A 21,451-nucleotide genomic window follows, 5' to 3' on the forward strand; every position below is an offset into this window, starting at 1 on the left:
ACTTTTTTCAGTGCTGTTGTAAACTTTGAATGGCTACTAAATGGCTACTAAATGAACTAAGCTGAGGATTACCTATACATACTATATTCTGTTCTAGGCAAAGTAAATTGGTGGACTGGCTTTCTAGATATTACTCAGGTACACCATGGCTAGCGCCAGGAAACACAACTAGAGCATGAGCCGTGGTTCAGGAGTTTAAATTTTAAACGAACCGTGATCTTGTTGGCCGACCTTACGGTGGAAACAATCTACTGGCCCAAGCTCTCTACAATGGGAACTATTTCAACCTGATTATATCACTGGCATATCAACAGAAACATACAGCTTCCATCTACTCTATACCACACTTATTTGTCCATAGCCATGACATTTCCAGATTTGATTATGATCATGAACATTGCATGGAGCTTGCTATGAAGTTAGGTTGGAAGCCTGAAGAGGTCCACAGCATGAAAGGCAAAACTGTGTACAGGAGGATATATTTTAGAACTAAACCTTTACAAGCCTGACTGCTTAAAAGTTTGGTTTGGGTCCAATTTATAATGTTGACTTTGATCCAAATACCCCAGGGGCTACATCCTCCCCCCAATGAATATGTCCAAGATCTCGATTACATCCAAAAATCTTTCCAAAGGTGGTTACCAGAAGTTTTCTGGTGTACTATCCAGGATTCGAATAGCTGCTTGAGGAAGGTATCCTTGGCCATAACACTGCCTCCTTTTAGTTGGGCAGTGTGTTTTTTTAACTTCGGTGGGTTTTTCCAAAACACTGATTTTACTGTGAAGCTGTTACTCTTTCAATATAATTTCATTCTAGATTTAGCTTATACTAAGTTTTGTTATCTGTGGGTTTATTTAGGTTGTAACTAGTGGCCTTGTCTATCTTGATTCTATCTCATCTTTCCCTTACATGGCTCAGAAAACCATGTATACAGGGTTGTTGGGTTATTTTACTCTATCTTGACATCATCCTTGAAACTTAGGTTGGGCTGAAAGTTAGCCAAAGGTAATTGAATGAGCTTCATGGTAGAGCAGAAGCCCAAATCATCACTGTCAGGTTTAGCATTCCATCATTCAGCTCTTTGAGCTGAGTAAAATATCAAATGGAAATCCTGTAGGTCAATATTGACCAGTATACGACTTCTTCTTTTTTTAAAAAAAAAAAAAAGGTAGGATGAATCTTGTGCGTCCCTAATGACCTGAGAATTTTAAGAAGTGCTCAGGTGAACAAGCCAGCTTTGTACCTTCCAGAGTGCAAAGGTTTAAGGACGGGAGTGTAAAAAACATTCTCTAGGAGCAATGAGGCCCGCACAAAATGGGCACAGCTCATTTAAAAATGCAGCAAATGTATACCATAGAGCGCAGTGTCAGCACATCATGGGGTTTCTCCACAATCGGTCCTTTTTCCTTGCAAATACTCTTTGTGAACCAGGCTAATGAATAACAGCTACTTGCCTCAACTTTTTCCTTAAACTCATATTCATTGGACTGTAAGAGACATAAGATATATAGACATATATAGAACCCTCCATGTGTGCATATGATGCATGCTGGGAAATCTTCAGGGAAGATTCTCGAACTGGGAACCGGTACCCAACAAAATCCGTGCCTTACTTCTGTGCCACACAGTTTTATGCTTTGCTACTTATTCCCACTTTGGGAGTCTTGATTTTTCTAGAGCCCAAAATAATCAGATGTGCTGGTGGAAAGCAATTTAAACAAATAAACAAACAAAAAAAGAAACCTGAGATTAGGTATTTCATGTATAATATGCCCCTGAACCACCAAATTCTTTACAGATGTTCAGTGAAGAGTCCATATGCACATGTATTTCTCTAATGCTGCAGGGATATGTAGATTGAGCTGATCTGTGGTAATATTATTAACTACAGGCAGTGGTGGGATTCAATTTTTTTTACTACAGGTTCTGTGGGCGTGGCTTGGTGGGGGTGGCAGGGGAAAGATACTGCATAATATAGTCGTACCTTATGATTCTCGACTCCTGATGAATGTATCTTTTCTTTTATGTATACTGAGAGTATTTAAACCAAGACAAATTCCTTGTGTGCCCAATCACATTTGGCCAATAAAGTATTCTATTCTATTCAAAATCTCCAGCCAGAGGTGGTATTTGCTGGTTCTCCGAACTACTCAAAATTTCCACTACAGGTTCTCCAGAACTGGTCAGAACATGCTGAATATAACCTCTAACTACAGGTAGTCCTTGGCTTATGGCCACAATTGAGCCCAAAATGTTTGTTGCTAAGTGAAACATTTGTTAAGTGAATTTTTTCCCATTCTATGACCTTTTGTGCCACAGTTGTTAAGTGAATCACTGCAGTTGTTAAGTGAATCTGGCTTCCCCATTGACTTTCCTCATCAGAAGTTTGCAAAAGGTGATCACATGACCCTAGGACATTGCAACAGTCATAAATGAATCAGTTGCGAAGGGTCTGAATTTTTTTCATGTGACTATAGATACTGCAAAGGTTGTCAATGTGAAAAATGGTCATAAGTCACTTTTTTCAATGCCACTGTAACTTTGAATGGTCACTAAATGAACTGTTGTAAGTCGACTACCTATATACATCCAGTTATTTTGCTGTAAGTTCAATGCTTTGCATTAGTCATTCAGTTAGACTGTGCCATTTGGTCTGACAATAGCAGAATAAAATATGGGCCCATGATTGGTGTGTGTGTGTGTGTGTGAGAGAGAGAGAGAGAAAGAGTGAACAGCTTTTGAACAGGCTGGAGTATAACTGTGTAGAAGAAGTAAACTCTGTAATATCATTTTGGTCATGTGCAAGTAACCAGGAACAGGAGTTTCATTCAAAGCACTTCAAGTTTATTCCATGTTATCTATACACAAGAATCTGATCTACTAATAGTCAAGGCAAATTGGCTCTGAGTCAAGAGAATTCAAGGGGGAGGGACGGTTGGACTTGGATTTCTTGTGGGAGTGGAGTGACTCCAAACTGATGATGTGTTTGACGCCGCCCTTGGGCTCAGCCTGGTCATTTACAATTTCCTGATACTGAACTGTCATTCTATCATCAGTTAACAGAAATGTAGCGATTCAGTGTACACGCTGTGCTATCAGCTTCAAAGTTCTAATTACCTCAACCAGATAAATATGTTTGAAAATAGTGAATTCTAATTATGTATATCGTTCCAATATAGCATTGGACCAATGTTCTATATTTGCAACTTGGCTGAAAGAGCAGTCACTCACTGAAGCAGGTTTATCTATCTGGCTTATTGCTGTTTGCCTAAATCAGTGGTTCTCAACCTGTGGTCTGTGGACTCTTGGTGGGAGGGGGGCACAATGTTGTCCCAGGGGTCTGTGAAGGCTTGAAGAAATGTTATGATTTAAAACTTAAGTCTTGGTGGTCCATGGCCACAAAAGGTATTTAAAGTGGCTCCGTGATGAAGGGGGTCTGTTTAGAGAAAAGAAGGACTAGGGTGTTCCAGTATTTGAGGGGCTGCCACAAAGAGGAAGGAGTCAACTTATTCTCCAAAGCACCAGAAGGCAGGACAAGAAACAATGGATAGAAACTAATCAAGGAGAGAAGCAACCTGGAATTAAGGAGTAACGTCCTAACAGCAAGGACAATTAACCAGTGGAACACTCGCCTTCAGATATTGTAGGTGTTCCATCACTGGAGGCTTTTAAGAAGAGACTGGAAGCCACTTCTCTGATATAATATAGGATCTCCTGCTTGAGAAGAGGGTTGGACTAGAAGATCCCTTCCAGCTCAATTCTGATTGAAGAAAAGGTTGGAAACCACTGGCCTAAATGATTTTTATTTATTTCTTAAATATTTTGAATCTAAATGAATTTATTAAATTGAATTTATATGTGCCATCACAACTACCCCTTGACATAATCCAGCTGATGGCAATTGCTTTTGGTTTTCATTGTTACGACATTAGTTATGACAATGTCAAGAATATTATTCCAATCATTATTTCCTTATTTTGAGGGGGAGAGTTACTTTTAAATACTATATCCATTTTAGGCCATTTTGTTGAAACAGAAAGTTCCTAGAATGTCCTGGAATAAAAATGGTGCAAAAAGTCATAACTGAACCAAGTCAGGGCTCAAATACAGCCTAACTAGGTTTATTTTACTGCATATTACAAGGCAAGCATTCAGTCTTAAGGTCGGGATACTACTCTGTATGGTGCCTTTTCTCAAACTACAATCTCCAAGAAATTTATTTGGACTCCTGTTCACATTGACAGGAATGCCCCAAAGAGCAAGCATGGTTTTAGTATTGCAAACTGTGGAAGATGAAGATGAATTTAATTTAAAAAGAAATAAACCTGAAGCCTGCCTTGCACAGTAACAATGAGCTTTTAAAGTGGCAGCTTTCTCCATTTTTGGCTGTCATAATTTTGGTCTCATTAAGATTCCAGTAAAGAAAGTTGAGAAAACAGTTCACTTTATTTCTTGTTAAAGAAAACAGAAGTACCCACACTCAGTTTCTCTCTCAGCTCCAGGCTTTTAAAATATTTGCATTTTAAATTCCACCCTGCAAATAATTCCAAGCCAAATGTAAATATAACACTTAGATTGCTCCCCAAAGAACACATTTTCAGTCAGTAATCCCCTACCTCAGTTTGGAAAGGAGATTCCCCCCCCTCCTTTACAAGACTCCATAATTTTACCATATTGAGTGCCATTTGACAGGAGATGATGTGTTTCAAGAAACATAAATCCAGAGTCCAATGGAGTTTGCTTTCTGTCAGCTCCTTGTGAACATCCCGTGGTGGAGAAATGTCTTGTTTCTTTTTAAAAAGTGACTAGGATGAAGTTCTTTAACTATTTCTTGAATGGATTATGAGAGAGTCAAGGTGCAGTAATGGGGGAACAGAGCCAAAGCATGGGCATGATCCAAGCAAAGGTAAATGTTGTAAAATCCCTTTCCTTTCAGTAGGATATGTGACTTTTGGTCTTCTGCTGAAACGAATGAGGCAGGAAAGCAGGGCTGAATGTAGTGATGCTATTCTACCAGTTCGGCCTGGTTCTGGCGTACTGGTAGCACCAAAGATCAGTTGAGACCGAACTGTTTCTCTCTGAGGAGCTGCAGTTGGGCCCATCCGCCTACGCGGGCTCCCATACTGACCTTTATTCCCTGCTTTTGAAGCACAGCTGCTTTGCGCGGCACAGCAGATTGCCGTGCGTCAGTTGCTGAAGTGACAGGTTCCAATCTGAGTCAGTCACCAGGACCAGAGATTTATTCTTCCATGCTTTCAAACTCATGCTGGAGCCTCCATCCTCATGGAACTTCTCACTCTCCAGAACATTCTGGAAATTTCTCTGAGAATGGGCTCCAGCCTGAGTCTGAAAGCATAGAAGAATAAATCTTTGGTCCTGGTGACTGACTCAGATTGGAGCCTAACTTTGTGTGTGTGTGTAAAAAGTGACATCACAGCAACGATTGCTCAGGATTGAGCAAAAGTTCAAAACTTCTACTCTGGTGACTTGACACATCCTCCTCCAAACCCAAGCAAGTGGAAAGGATTCCTTTAACAAGATTAGCAAAAGTGCTGTTAAAAATTATTGTCTCTTGATAAAGTCTTACAAAAAAGTGCTGTCTTTTGACTCCCCTCAGGAAAATGGCCTCCCCTCAGGAAAATGACATGCTGACAAATGACAGTCCTCATGTCAGCCTTGTTTTGGTGCATATGTTTTGATATAAATTACCGTATCTCAGAGATTATTTTTCTTTTCTGCTTTCTGTGCTGTCTTTAAGCGTCTACGATTAGTTCCCTCATGGAGGAAACACTCATTTCTTTTCATTCAAACTGCAGATTAAGTCAACCTATTTAAAGAACTGAAATAAAGGAAACTGAAGAAATTCCTACTTTATGGATTCAGGAGATGAATCAGGCTTATTGTATCCTTCCTTCCTGCTCTCCATTTAGGACATTAATTAATTATCAAGCACTCTCTTTAAAACTGCTTAAGCAAGCTTGTTAACTTTAAATTTGGTTTCCCTTTATTACTTTTTATTAATGGCATAGATACACCTTTGTGTGTGTGTGTGTGTGTGCCTGTATTGACTTGTGACTCATGGTCTCCCAATATCTAGCCTGGTGCCTTAACCACTACACCAAGCTGGCTTTCATAGATACATCCTGCATTCTTTAAATCTTCTGGCACCATCCAACAGAAATGAACATATTAGAAAAGTCATGTTTCTTCTTTTTACTTTCTCTTATATAGCTGAAATAGTTTTTAGGCTGATCTTCATCTGCCAGTAACTAGAGAATAAGAAAAAAGTTATGGTTGCCATCCTGCTAAGAATTCTGTGAATTGCAGTCTCAAACATCTGAAATATTTCAAAAATCTGTTAGGTTTCCCACAAATTCAGGACCAGAAGAGTTCAAGTGAATGTAGATGGTTCTTCTTCCTTGTCTTCTCCTAGCTACTGTTCTTCTTGTTGATCTCAGAGGCCCAACAGAAAAGAGGGAGTATAAAATGCTATAATGAGGAGGAAAATTGAGACAAGGAAGCAAAAATGGGCATAAATATAAGGAACAGAAGCTGAACAAAGGAATGGATCATTTACATCTGAACTGTGTCCTCCTTGTCAGAAACAAAGTCTGAAATCCTCCTTAAGTAAAAAAGTTAGGGGCATTTGAAAGAACCAATATAAACCATATAATTATAAACATGACAGTTACCCCATGTTTACTCAAAGGAGAATGATCTTGAAACTGAAACAATTCTCATCCTCAATAAAAGATTAGCAGGAAAATAAAACCCCACCCTCACCTCTGATAATGTTATATCAGCATACCTCAGACCTCACATTTTAAAATTATTTCAAGAGGGGAAAAAAACTAGCCTCCCTTTTGAGCAGAGGGATTTTAAAAAATATTTCCCTGGAAATTAAATGTAAGCAATATCTGTTTGACAGTCATATGTAGAGAGTAAACAGAGATATAAGATTCCTGGGATTATAGTTGCATTCTATACTTTAACTTATGCATAAGATGAAATATGTGCCACATGGAAACAATCTATTACCAAAAAAAGAAAGAAAAGAGAAAGAAAAGACCCAGCCTTGACCTTATCAATTATGTCCTAGCGATTTCACGCTGTAGGCCTCCCCTCTTTTTGTACTAGAATGCCACTCAACATGTAAGCATGGCCATGAGCCAGGGGTGGGGGGGATATATGCATTTAACTGAAATCCAGCAAACACAAGTAATGGGTCTCACCTTTAAAAAAAAAAAAAAGATAGAGGAGGTAACTTGTGCCATAGATTCCAAAGAGCACCTTAAAGAGAGAAAAAAACCGCTCCTAAGATCTACAGATGGGAAAAGGAAGCCTCTAAAAAAATATGAAAAATGCTCCTGGGACTGAGATACACTGAAAGAGTACAAGAGTGGTCTTTTAAGACTATGCAAAGTATTCAAATGAGATCTTTTACAACATGCAGACACTATGCTTTTCAAAGAGTTTAAGTCACTAGCAAGACACATGCAACTCCTGGGAAGCTATTCTAGCGTTCTGCATTTAGCCAGCCTTAGCTGGTCTCAGAAACTGAGTGGGGACAAACCAGTTTGACATATGGATGAGAGCAGAGGTGGTATTCAGCCGGTTCGGGTCGGATCTGGTGTACCAGTGGCGGAAATTTTGAGTAGTTCAGAGAACCGGCAAATACCACCTCTGGCTCACCGGTCCCTGCCGTTACCGCTCCTATATTCCCTTGGTTTTTAGCTCAGCTGATTCGCGCAGTAGAGCCACACCTCACCTGAGCTAAAAAACAGCACAGCTCGCCAGCGTTGACACAGAGGGCGGTCTTCAAGCCCAGTGCATGTGCGTGAGTGTGCAAAGAGCACTCTCAGAACTGGTAGGAAAGAATTTGGAAAGCCACCACTGGATGAGAGACTCATGTATCATCACAGGACTATAGGCTAATGTGCAGGGCAGAGGGAACAGCCTTTGGGCATAAGAAGAAGAACCGCTATCAAGGCAAAACTCAGATAAGACGGGCTTGAGCCTGGGCCAGGAAAGAAAGGTAAGTCAACATTTCACACAAGCCCCTCTGTAACTCACATGAAGATAAAGGGAGGGAGGGGGAAAGTGCATTCAGTCTTGTAAGACAGGGGTCCCAACCACCGGTCCACGGACGGTACCGGTCCGTGGAACAAGTCCTACCGGGCCGCTGGCTTGCTGGCGCCGCCATCTTTTTGATGAAAAGTGCTTCCGGTGAGCTTTTCCGGTAGAAAGCTCACCGGAAGCACTTTTTCATCAAAAAAATGGCGGCGGCGTGCGCTCGTGAGTTTTTCGGGTAGAAAGCCATTTCTACCCGGAAAAGCTCACGGAAGCTAGCGCCCTCATCTTTTTGATGAAAAAGTGCTTCCGGTGAGGTCACGGAAGCACTTTTTCATCAAAAAGATGGCGGCCCAGCTAATGCCAGTACCGGGCGCCATAAAAAAGGTTGGGGATACCGGCCGCGACGTAAAAAAGGTTGGGGATCACTGTTGTAAGATTCTGTTACTTAAAAGTCGTTTCATCAGATGCAAAGAATCAGGATCTCACATAAGCTCCAGTTCAGAAGATTTACTGCTCAAACCTGGACAAGACTGTCAGCTAACAGTCAGCACTAAATTGTCGCTAGATAAAAGTTAATAGAATTTGAGGGGGCTGGACTTGGACTGTTTTTGGATACCTAATAGTTTTAGTTTGAGTCCTCTCTTGACTCTGCCCCCAGGTTCTGCCTGGTCTTCTACAAGTTCTGACCTACATGCCCTTAGTTCCCTACTCTTGTCTACCTTGAAGGCTAATAACTAGACTGCAATTTTTTAAAACAATGCAGAATAGCAGCAAACCATTCCGATACTATGGTGGAGAATGCATGTTACATACTGTACATCCATAATGTTCACCTCAAAGAAGATGTTACCCTTAAATTTTTCTTTCATACATCAGCATTTCCTTAAGTACACCAAAGTCTGGAGCCGCTCCTATTACAAACTAGCTGAAGGTTACACAAAGGTTTGGTGAAAAGATGGAAGAAAAGATGGATGGAATGTCCAAGAATCTGTTTTTAATATAAAACTTAGCATTTCCTGTTTGTGGAAGCCTGATATTCTGATTATGGTGTACTGAAAAGACGTCAACATTCTTTTTCGAATGATAGATGTTAGAAATATCCAAAATGAGATTCCAGCCTTTTTCTACCTGCAGCACACCCACTTTTTACAGATTGCTGTGTTCAACATAGTTGTGTTTGTGTTTTATACCCTGCTCTCTTCCCTCTATGGACTGGGATGAATGCATCAGACTGAGTGTGGGAGTGTGGCCTTCCACTTCCATTAGTGCGAACACCATCCTGTGCATTTATTCTCCCCCCACTTTTTTTCTTTTCAAAACGTCACTTCCAAATCCTCTGTCAAATGCTAATACTGTACATTAGAGAATATTATCAGACAACAAACATGTTCTTAATTGGAATAGCTTTATACATTTTGAAATTTGTACAACTATGCATGCCCAGAAATCTTGGAATAACGAGAATAAAAGTGTCACATTTTGAAAATCGTGATTGAAATATATCTCCTGAAACCAGAAATGTCTCTTTTGAGCTAGTTCTCCTGCAGACATATCTACTGCTCCTTTGAAAGCTCTAAATCGAATTTACATCTTTAGCTGGAGGACAGAATGTGTCTCTCGTTAAACATGTAAAGCAAAACAGATGAGATGAATTTCCTTTCATTTGCATAAATGTGTATAATAATAAAGGATAAGGCTAGAAATCTTGCCAGAGGTGATCTTTTTGGAGGCCTTTTTTTTGTACTACAGAGCTTCAATTTTAAAAGTTTCCCCTGCCACAAGGCAGGGAAAATCCATTGCTTTGCTCCTGAAGGTTCCTTGGTTTGAAAGATTTACAAGCTGTGATAGCACAGGCAGAGTGCTTCCTTTCTTGGATCCAGCCAAATTAGATTTGGAATTTCTGTCCCAATAGGAATCTGTCCCACCCAGAAGATCCTACATGCTCCTAGCAAAAGTTCCTATAGGCGTGCCTACTTCAAATTTAATTCAGTTTATCAAAAGTTTTAAAAAAACAAAACTAATTCATAGCACTTTACTGATTCCCAATGATATGTGGATTCAGATTTGAAGAGTCCAACCAAGGGCTCAAGTAACTTTAATGTGAAATAAGATCTTTTCTCCCCCCCCCCCAAAATGTTGAGTCAGGTTCAGAAATGATTCTTGTGGACTATGTGCATTGCTTACAAAATGAAAAGGGGAAGTAGGATTTTCAAAGAAGCCAAGCGCCTAAGGCTATGAAGTAGATTTTAGATGGTTATACTTGACTCATACACTATAAAAACTGGAAGTAAAGTAACCCTAATTTCAGCATTATCTGCCTTCATTCCAAGGCATCCATAGACAATGCAAACTTTTTCAAAATGAAGGCCTTCATTTGCATTACTATAATTGCAGAGGCTATGAAACATACACCAATGTATTGTCAAGGTACTGTTGCTTCCCAACAAAATATGTATGTTTATGTTTCTACGTATAGTTTCTGTACATAAATTTTTGCCATAATGAATCACTGAACATGATAACTTTTCCAAGAAAGACAACCATCAGCCTGTGGTCTACTTGTGAGGAGCAGCTGTCTGGCATACATGTGGATGATCCCATAATCTCTTCTTTCTCCAGAGAGATTTCAACAGCTAAGTTCCATCCTCTGGATGCTAATTTAAACCATAATGCTATCTCTCCTCCTTCAGGGATATCTAATTTGCCATGTCTTCAAGGCAAACCAATCCTGAAATGACTTGCCAAGAAAATTACAGGGGCTCATTAAGACTGTTGCTAGGAGTCCAAAACTGACTCAGAAGTGAAAACAATATTTTGGGGTTTTTAATAATTTTAAAATAATGAAATACAGGGGAAAAATTGGTTTACCAGCAAGATGAACAGATTTTGGTTAAGAGCATTTGTAACTCTGCTTTAAATTCTGCTTTAGCATTATACAAGTCAACATCCTTATCAGACCTATCAAGTTACATCTAGATGTCATTTTTGAACAGCTGCTAGAAAATTAGCCTTGAAGAAAGACTGTTGGAAGGCAATCCCTTTTTCTCCTAAATATGAACTTTAATCCCAAAATTAGAACCCATAAACTTACAGATTCTTTCTTAGAAAACTATAATTGACTATGTTGTATGGAATTGTCAATTTTATTGTCACAGTAAGGGTTATTATACATGTATTACTTCATTAAATATATATTATTGAGACACTATTTTTATGCTCTTTTATTTGCATGTCTTAGAACTCTAAAATACAAAAGCATTTCCAACATGCCTGGAAAAACTCAATATTCAAATTATTTATTATAGGTTAACAACCAAATAAAATTACTAAATAAAATCTACAGAGTATAGCTATGAAATAGAAGAGAAAAACAGTAAGGTTTTTCTTTATTAGTTTACTATTACTATTTTAAAACATGTACTATTTAATGAGTTTTTCTTGTAAATTCCTTCTGGCATTGATAATATTGATATGTGAATCAAACCTGTTGAGGCCAGGTTGATTGAAGCACTTGGAGGGATGTAAGGTGTATTGTGGGTCCCTGATTGCCTATTAATTGTAATTATTGTGATTTTAACTGTGGTCAGCAAAAAGTTTATTATGGCTTTCTTTACAAAAAATAGGGTTTGCTTGAAAATATTTCCATATTTCAATAGCATCAAGGCCTAACAGTATCAGAAATCAGTACAATCAAATGGGAAATTCAGTTAATTATTAACTTTAGGGTTGGCAAGCGGCTGTTTCCTGATGGGATTAGGAAACACATCATTTTTGATATGGAGTTCATATGATCATATCTAAGGATATTTTTTAGTGGTGGGATTATATAACCTTATCAATAACACCAGGTCATATCTGGTGAGGATCATATTTAGTGAGGATACCTGCACCATATGGTAGTTTTATTTGATAGCCTCACTAATTATAACTACCACTAAATTCTCACTATATGAAAGTATAGGTAGTCCTTGACTTACACCCATTCTTTTAGTGACTAAAGTTACAACGGCAGTGAAAAAAGCGACTTATGACCATTTTTCACACTTATGACCATTGCAGCATCCCCATGGTCACGTGATCAAAATTCAGAGGCTTGGCAACTGGCATGTATTTATGATGGTTGAAGGGGTCATGTGTTCCCCATTTGCTACCTTCTGATAAGCAAAGTCAATGGGGAAGCCAAATTCATTTTATAACTGTGTTACTAACTTAACAACTGCAGTGATTCACTTAACAACTGTGGCAAGAAAGGTTGTATAATAGGGCAAAACTCTCTTTACAACTGTTTTGCTTAGTAGCAGAAATTTTGGGCTCAGTTGTGGTTGTAAGTCAAGGACAACCTGTTTATAGTATTATAGCAGTTTTATTAGCATTTATACGATACAGTATATTTTTCCCCTCTGAGATCAGCAAGAGCACTTAACCAAATAGTGATATGAAAATGTCCATAAATTCATCTCTCAAAACCAGATAGCCATGTACAGTATGCACAACGCATTTCCCTGTTGATGCCCTTATAGTTGCACTCCTCCATCTTCTTCAGTCACCCTTCAGGACAATAACAGATGGTATACCTAAGGATATTTTCATATGCTAGGTGGAATCTGCTTTCCTAAAATTGAGGGTTAAAGGTGAATTAATTTCAGGAGCCAAGGTGCTAAGCCTCAGGAATCTGGCTTAGGGAGTCTCTGGACTGCATCAGAGGACCTGAGAAGCAGCCATATGAATTTCAAGGAAGCCAGATGTCAAAGCCACTCTTGGCACCTGAGCCAGATCTTTCCTTTGGGCCTTCTCCACAATGTTTCCTGTTGCTTCTGAGTGCAAGAGAAGGAAGAGGTTCTCTGGTTTATTATTTTCAGGGGGAAATAACTGTGCCCTTTCCAAGATCTATAGCACCAAATTCCTTTAGATGTGTTTGTGTGAATATTTGTATTTCTCTGCCTCCAGAAAACTGATTTTGAAGAGAGGTTGGCAAGGAGCTGCCACTGTCCGCATCACTTCTGTTCTTGGCATGCAGCAAGGTAAACAAGGTATGTAAGGCCTATTCAAAAGGGTCCAGAGGTGGGGATGAGGGTGTAGCGGACTGCATGTTTACTCTGTTTTTTTTTTTTTTAAATATTATTATTTTGTAGAAGGTGTATTTTGTGGAGAGAGAGTATCAGGAAACAGGCAGTCTAATAGATCTCGCCTACTCCAGACAAACAAGATAGGGCAAATAGGGCCATGTTCTCTTATCAACAGTCTTCAGTGTGCCAGTCCCTTGGTCACAGAGCATGCTTTTCTTATTAAAGGATTTTAGTCTCTGAATTGCCTATGCTTACCAGAACTGAACTTGCTAAGACCTTTAAAGATTATCTGGGTTCGTCCAGAGAAACTTGTTCTCTTCACATCTATTATGCATTTGAAGTTAGGAGACCTTTTTCAAAATGCTTTAGCATCAATCAACCCACCCCCACTTAACAAATATCAAAACTGGCCCAGTCATTTTTCCCATATACTTCAGTTTTCTTCCTAAATATTCATGTATGTCACCTAATATTTTCCTATGTATGTTACTTTTTTCCTTTGGTTCCTCCATTATCACCATTCAATTAAGTATACATTGAAATAACTGCCAACTTATGGGATTTACTTTTACTTGCTAAAATAATCTAGACTTTGTCTCCTGCATTACATTGGATGAAATGTTTAGCATGGGGCATGTGGATATTTTCCCATGAATACGGGATTGCCAAATTTAAATTTTGGAAATGCTCATATAGAAATGATTCATTCACATTTTCAATTTATAGACATATGTGTGCTTTGTGAACAGCATATTGTCTGGATCAATTTGCTTACATAATAATGTAGCTGTTAAAAAAAGAGAAATGATTCATTCACCTCTTGTTTAAATCAAGGATGGTGAACAAATGGCCCTCAAGATATCATCTACTTTTTAGCTCTCATGGTACCTTATCTAGCCAACCTAGCAGAGTAAGTCAGGTATCTTAGTTCAACCAAATGGACATAAATTTTGAACCTTGATTTGGGTTGGGGTTATGCTACCTATTTACTCAAAAGCTACTCCAGGGATATGTCAAAGGATGGACTCCTGAAGTGGAGAAGACTCAGGCCATCTTGAGTTCAAAGGGATTAAGGAGTTTTAAGAAATGATAGTTGTTTTAAGCATTGACATGATGTTTGAGGCATCCAAATTACATGTTTATGAATGCAGTTACTGACTGACTGACTGACTTATTTACTTACTAACATACTATGTTTTTAGCTCAGCCCATTATAAAGTCTCAGCATTATACAAGGAGGAAAAGAATAAGAACAATATAACAAACTTAACCTGAAGGTTAAGGATGGAGCAAAACAAGTTTCTGACAGTTCTTCACAAACATGTGCACTATTTTTGAAAATATTCTTCAACAAAATATTCTTCAGCCTGACGGGGTAATGGCAGATCTTGTCACCTCAAAACCTTGAAGGCTAATAAGATAATATATTTGTTTCTGTTTAAGATGCCTGCAGACTTTTTCTTGGTTTTGCTGCCAAAATACACCATGGCTACTTCTCCAGAACTTGGTTCTTAGAATGAGTAAGTAAAAGTCCTTCTATTATCCCAACTGCATAAAATCGGTATCTTCCCATCATCATAAATGTTTTACATGTAACCTCATGGATTGCTGCATAACCACCCAAGTGTAACAGTCTGTTTTAACCATGGCAGCCTTCTTTTATTTATTTTATTTATTTGATTTGTCAATTGTTTACAAGATAATAAGTACAAGTGTATACATAGTTGTTAATATATGAAATGGGTACATATAAGAAAAATAAAAGAATAAGAGAAACAATAGGACAGGGACGGTAGGCACGATGGTGCGCTTATGCACGCCCCCTACAGACCTCTTAGGAAGGGGTGAGGTCAATAGTAGACAGTCTAAGGTTAAAGTTTTTGGGGTTTGGGGAAGAGACTACAGAGTCGGGTAGAGTATTCCAGACATTGACCACTCTATTGCTGAAGTCGTATTTCCTGCAATCAAGTTTGGTGCGGTTTACTTTGAGTTTGTATCTGTTGTGTGCTCTTGTGTTGTTATGGTTAAAGCTGAAGTATTCATTGACAGGTAGGACATTGCAATGTATGATTTTATATACCATGCTTAAGTCGGACCAAGACGGCGTAATTCAAGGTTTTCTAGTTTTAGAATTTCGAGTCTGGTGGCATAAGGTATTCTACAACGAGTAGAAGAGTGGAGAACTCTTCTTGTGAAATACTTCTGGACTTTCTCAATTGTGCTAATATCACATACGTAATAAGGATTCCAGACTGATGAACTGTATTCGAGTATTGGTCTAGCAAATGTTTTGTATGCTCTGGTTAGTAGTGAGATATTACCAGAGAAAAAGCAACGTGGGATTAGGTTAACAACTCTTAATGCCTTTTTGGCTATGTAGTTGCAGTGGGCTCTAGCACTTAGATCATTAGAGGTGAGTATTCCCAGGTCCTTTACAGAGCTTGGGTGTCAACAAGATCTTGACTATTCAGTTTGTATTTTATTTTCTGATTTTTTTACCAATATGTAAGACAGAGCATTTATTTGTTGAGATTTGAAGTTGCCATATGTTAGACCATTCAGATACATAGTCTAGGTCTTTTTGAAGGGTAGTAGTATTGTCTGTGGTATTGAACAGCTTTACATCATCAGCGAAGAGAGCGCAATTGCTCTTGATATGATCACAAAGGTCGTTTATGTAGATTATGAAGAGAGTTGGTCCTAGAACACTGCCTTGGGGAACACCACTATTGACAGGTACTGGATTTGATAGGGCGTTCCGATTTTGACCATTTGTTGTCTGTTTGACAGAATGCTTCTATCCAGTTATTTAGTTGTCCAGAGATACCATAAGATTTTATTTTTAGGAGTAGTTTGTCGTGGTACCACTGAATCAAAGGCTTTACAGAAGTCTATGTAGATTGCGTCTATTGCTTTGCCCTGGTCGAGTTGTGTAGTCCATATGTTTTTGCAGTGTAAGAATTGCAGATTACAGGATAGTTTTTTCTGAAACCAAATTGTTTATTGGAGAGTAGGTTGTTTGTCTCTAAATGGAGGATGATGGATTGGTTAATAATTGATTCCATGACTTTACAGGTGACGCAGCATAAAGAGATTGGTCTGTAATTTTCAACTAGGCTTGGGTCTCCTTTTGAAGATAGGGATGACTGTGGCTTGTAACCATAGGTTAGGCAAGGAGCTGGTCCTGAAAGATTTTTCAAAGATTATGCTTAGAGGTTTGGCTATGGCAGTGGATAGCTATATCTTCTTATTTCTCTTCTGTCTGAAGTAAGCCTTACTGAAGTATTTTTGGGTATCACACCACCCCTTTAAAGCCTAAGGAATGGAGGATACTTTATCTAAATGGCAGTTTCTTACTGCACAGTAAGTGCAAAAAATAAAATTAAAATTACAGATGTGGAATGCAACAACTTCTGATCTCAGCTGTAGGGAAGAAGGTTAAGTTTTTTTTTCTTACATTGTTTGTTTATTTATCTAAGACTGTTTCTTCTCAAAGTTGTTTCCTTCTCTGGGAGTGGGAGGATAAAATAATTATCATTTTGTATAGTCATGCACAAGGGAGTTGTCAAACATTGTCAAAACTGAATGAAATGAAAAAAGTTCATGGCATTACTACTATAATCAGAAAATGTGGAAGACTGTAAATCCAGTTAAGTCTCCCCAAGTTTACTCAACAAGGCAAACAAAAATAAAGCAAGTGTCAGCTTGTCGGTTAAGGAGGGCCATGAAAGGTGACACTGTGTCACTAATCCCTTGTTGCTGTTCATTAAATACATCCTCAGGATTGTTAATCTTCACACCTTCCTTTCAAGGTCACCAGGCAGCAAGATGGGAGGTCTTGACCATGGCAAAGAACATCAGAAGAGGCCAAAGATCAGGAGAAAAAGAAAACATGGTTTTGGAGTTTTCCTAACCTTTTCTTTTATTGCTGCAGGTGCATTATTTTTAGGTGATGCACTATTTAAACAAATTCAGAAGAACAATAATAACAGTTTTCCAGATTTATTGAACTACCTGGCCTATTTTAGTTCCTAAATACTGCAATAATTCAGCAATTCATGCAGACTGTTTTTGACAGTGATAAAATCGCTTGGCTGTGTTTGGAGATCTGATGTAATAAGCCCATACAAAGCAAAAGATAAATAGTCTTGTTTATTACCCAAGAACAATTTGATCCTGCAACTCCTGAGAAATGTACAGAATCCTTAGCTCTGTTAATTTGGCCACCAGTTTGTTGTATCTCTCTTGGTTGGTGTACTAGCTATGAAGACCTTCGCACAGCTTCATCTTGTGCACCAATTCTACCCATCCTGGATCAAGAGCCCTTTCTCACAGTCTCCTTTCACTTGAATTGTTTGCACATACTTTACCTAACAGCAAAGTTTATATGGTTTAGTTGAGAGGAAGAGGTCAAGAGAGCTCCTCCCTAGAAGTTCTCGGAGTATAACTATTTTAATACTTGTAGTTTGCTTTAGTTTGGCAAGATTCTGTCTATAAGCAAGGAACAATAAACAAAACTGCTTAGAAGAACCTCAGAATGTCTTTCTTGGATTTTGTACTATGACATCTGAGGCCATGTCTCATCCCATTAAATAATAGCATGTAATAAGACCTCTTGATTTTGTCACAGCATCCACCTTCTGGAACAAACACACCTCCCTTTTTGAGATTCAGAAATCTCATAGTTGAGAAGTTGGGCCGCTTTAGAAATGCGAATTATAAATTATAACAGATAATTACAAGAATGATTATTCTTGAGAATGAACAAAAATATTAAGGATGCCTGATTTCAGTGTCAGTTTCCACCTCTGAAATAAGAGTCTAAAATTAGACTCTGAAGAATGTGAGGCATTTTAGGAAAGAAAAAAAACGGGCCTTTATTCGGATACTTTATCAACACCCTCCTCCTGATCCTGTCCTAAACATAGATTTCTAGTTATTTCTGGTCTTGGATGTGTGGATGGCAGTCAACTACTTACAAACACAATGTTTCCTCTTTTTGTAGATAAAATATGGCATCGGCAAGGAGGAGACTGAAGAAGCTGTTATCAGGAAACCTGTTATGAATCCACTGAACCTCCGTTGTTGTAATTGTATTACAAGTGTGCATTTAGCAAATTCCTGCATAAATACTCATGTGCTTACAGCACATTTTAAGAAATGGATGCTCTGCTATGAAATAAACTGAGTGAAGCTGCATTGATGAGATTGAGGCTTGATCTGAAATTGGTCAGAGCTGAAGTAGTTAGCATTCAGGGAGAAACAAAGAAGCTGGAACTGAAGACCATCTTGCAAGCAAGGTCAACCTGTCATATATACTATACTATATTATAATAGGCTAACCTATTTATCAAAGCACCTGAGGGCAGGACAAGAAGTAACAGATGGAAATTTATCAAGGAGAGAACCAACCTAGAAATAAAGATAAACTTCCTGACAGCAAGAACAATTAATTGATGGAACAACTTGCCTCCTGGAGTTTTGGGTGCCTCATTGTTGGAGGTTTTCAAGAAGAGATTAGACAGCCATTTGTCTGGAACATTATAGGGTCTCCTATTTGAACAGGGAGTTGGGCTGGAAGTTAGAAGACCTCCAAGTTCCGTTCCAACTCTGTTACTCTGTATAAGGTTTTTCAATTTTTTTTCCTTGTTCAAGTTTAATCATTTCTAACCAGTTTAGAAGCCTTTTGCTAATTCGGAAAATGCCTGGAGGTGGGAAGAGTGAGTGAAAACAAATCAGGACTGTAACCGATAAGGTTATCTCAGAATAAAGCAGCTTGCTGTTCTACAAGCTCTGGTTAATTGGTTCTATTGGAAGTTCTTTCATCTTCTCTTCCAATGAAGTGATTTGGGAGGGCCACTAAATAGGCTAGGGAACTTTCTCAATTGCATGTTTTCCCAAGAGTTCCATACAACTGCAATCTAAAAGGGGTCTTTATAACCTCCTGACTGGCTTGTTTGAGATGAAATTTGTTAGTTGGAAACTGTTACCAAACTTCTCTTGATCTTTTTGATCTACTGTAAATGAATGTGGGTCTCCTCCTGCAAGGTGAGATCTCATGAGGTTTGGGGTATTTTGATTTTTTTTTTTTTTAAAAAAAACCCTTTTAAAGATTAAAATATATATTTTTATACCAAAGGCCTCACTCAAAATTGCACTGGGATATCCACTGCTGGAAAATATAGTTGAACCTTATAGAGGTGTCCATTGTACAGAAGGCTTTCTTTAGAATGGCAAAAGTAGTGTTATCCCATTGAGCTTTGCTCCTTTCATACATACATGCAATGTAACAGCACGCTAACAAAAAGATGGAGCTAGCATCATGAAAAAACACAATGCTTTTTTTCTCCCTGTCTCCCTTGGCCTCTGCCCTTCAAGCATGAATTGGCCCCTATGATATTATACTAGTGCACAGTATAATGACAGGAGCAGAGATGGTTTTCTCACTGACTCTTTGTGTTAGAATTCAAGTTCATCCATTAAAATAAAATGCAGGCAAATTGAAGATTAAGAGAAGCACTTATTTATCATTACACTGTAGAATTTGCTACGATCAGATGTGACCAACCCATCAATTCAGATGGCTTTCAATGGTTGCTAGATAAATACAGGTAATCCTTGGCTTACAACAGTTCATTTTGTGACCATTCAAAGTTACAAAAGCACTGAAAAAATGACTTATGACCCTTTTTTATATTTACCCTTTTTTATTTATTTGTTGCAGCATCCCAACGATTATGTGATCAATTCAGATGCTTGGCAACTGGTTCAAACCTATGGCTGTTGCTGTGTTCCAAGGTCATTTGATCCCCTTTTGCAATGCTTTGACAAACAAAATCAATGGAGAAGCCGGATTCACTTAACAACTGTTTTTGCTAACTTATCAAATGAAGTCATTCATGTAACAGCAGAAATTTTGGGCTCAATTGTGGACGTAAGTCAAGGACTACCTATAATGGCACTGGTAATAGAGTTATTAGTGACTATTACTTTTGCTGGCATTATGTGAAACATTGTGTGCATCTAGATCAGAGCAGAGGGACTTTTCTAGATTGCCTGGTCATCAGGATCTTTCCTACCCTCTGGGAAGTCTGAAAGAATTGCTTCAAAATTATGTAACCGGACAATAAAAACATGTACTGTGTACAAGTGAGCAGAGGGAAATCCAATTAGATTTTAATATTGTGAAAATGAACAGAAATCAAATCACTGAGTTCCCTCCAGAAGATGATGGGCTGTAATTACAGCACCCCCAAGTTCTCATGCTGCAGCATAAGTTATAGTCCTAACATTAGGAAGACTGAGGTGGGGCAAGTTTATTGCTGAATCTCCACTTGGGATATCAATGTAACAGGCATGCCTAGCCTATGTCAGTTACCAGCATATGGAGGAAGGGGGCAATTGGGGTCATAGTAAGCATTCCATATATTTACTTCTTGGTTTCATTTTCTTGTTGGTGGTTTCCAGGGGTAATGGCCTATATAGTCAAGAGCACACCGAGTAATGAAAATGATATACTCAACTCATTGGACCTGAAAAACCAGCAATGTTGAAACATGAAACATGTTCTTATTTTATTTTCTAAAATGTATTAAGCTAAACTTTGAAAGTTGTCATCTGTTACAAATGCATAAGCAGTTGCTTTTGCTTTCTTTCTTTCTTTCTTACTTTCTTTCTTTCTGTCTTTCTTTCTTTCTTTCTTTCTTTCTTTCTTTCTTTCTTTCTTTCTTTCTTTCTTTCTTTCTTTCTTTCTTTCTTTCTTTCTTTCTTTCTTTCTTTCTTTCTTTCTTTCTTTTGCCTGTTTTCTCAATGCCACTATTGTGAAAAGGTTAACATGAAAACATTTACAAACAACACTATTTATTTGGAACTCAAGGAACTGTCTCCATACCTTTTACCTCCTGGGCTTTTACCTCCAGGATTGTCGCCTCCACTCCTTCGGTTGACATTCTTGCAATGTGTCTCAGGACAAATTAGGTAACTTTGGATAGCTCTTTCTTGAACACCATAATAGTCTTTGTGTTGTTGTTGTTAAAGTGGCGGTGAGTGTTCATATTTTAGGAACTGAGCCTGAAGAATCACAGAAAAATAAACTGTTATGCCACTCCTTGGGTATTCTTCTCAGATTTCTCAGAATCAGAATCTTCAGGGTTTGAGATCTGAGGATTAGCTGGGCAAATGCAGTCCACCTGGAAAGCTCCTGGTAAGGCCAAGACTGAATAGCATTAGCCTCTGGATAAACTTTAGGATGCTGTTTGCTAACTAAAGTGTGTCCCAGGATGAAGCTCTCTTTTAGAGTTTGCATAATATCT

The 21,451-nt window shown here is 38.4% G+C and overlaps 1 protein-coding gene across 9 annotated transcripts in view; it reads left to right on the top strand.

Annotated features, from left to right (window-relative positions):
- LOC113417412 (uncharacterized) overlaps nucleotides 1–18,929 on the top strand; it is a 233,977-nt gene extending 215,048 nt beyond the window's left edge. For 6 of the 9 annotated variants that reach the window (XR_015747719.1, XR_015747722.1, XR_015747724.1 and 3 more), the window contains 3 exons: nucleotides 13,021–13,094; nucleotides 14,583–14,659; nucleotides 16,952–18,929. Coding sequence is in view for 1 of the 9 variants with exons in the window: in XM_087956047.1 (XP_087812173.1) it covers nucleotides 13,021–13,094; nucleotides 14,583–14,659; nucleotides 16,952–17,034; nucleotides 18,145–18,327 (417 nt within the window). In the remaining 8 variants the exon portion in view is untranslated. The remainder of the gene's footprint in view (nucleotides 1–13,020; nucleotides 13,095–14,582; nucleotides 14,660–16,951) is intronic. The other 3 variants (XR_015747720.1, XR_015747721.1, XM_087956047.1) reach the window with 3 other exon arrangements.
- The last annotated feature ends 2,522 nt before the right edge of the window (nucleotides 18,930–21,451 follow it).

The sequence above is a fragment of the Notechis scutatus genome, chromosome 2 (genome assembly GCF_049901735.1).
Source record: "Notechis scutatus isolate UNSWTSFEM ecotype Mainland chromosome 2, rNotScu1.2, whole genome shotgun sequence".
Taxonomy (NCBI): Eukaryota; Metazoa; Chordata; class Lepidosauria; order Squamata; family Elapidae; genus Notechis; species Notechis scutatus.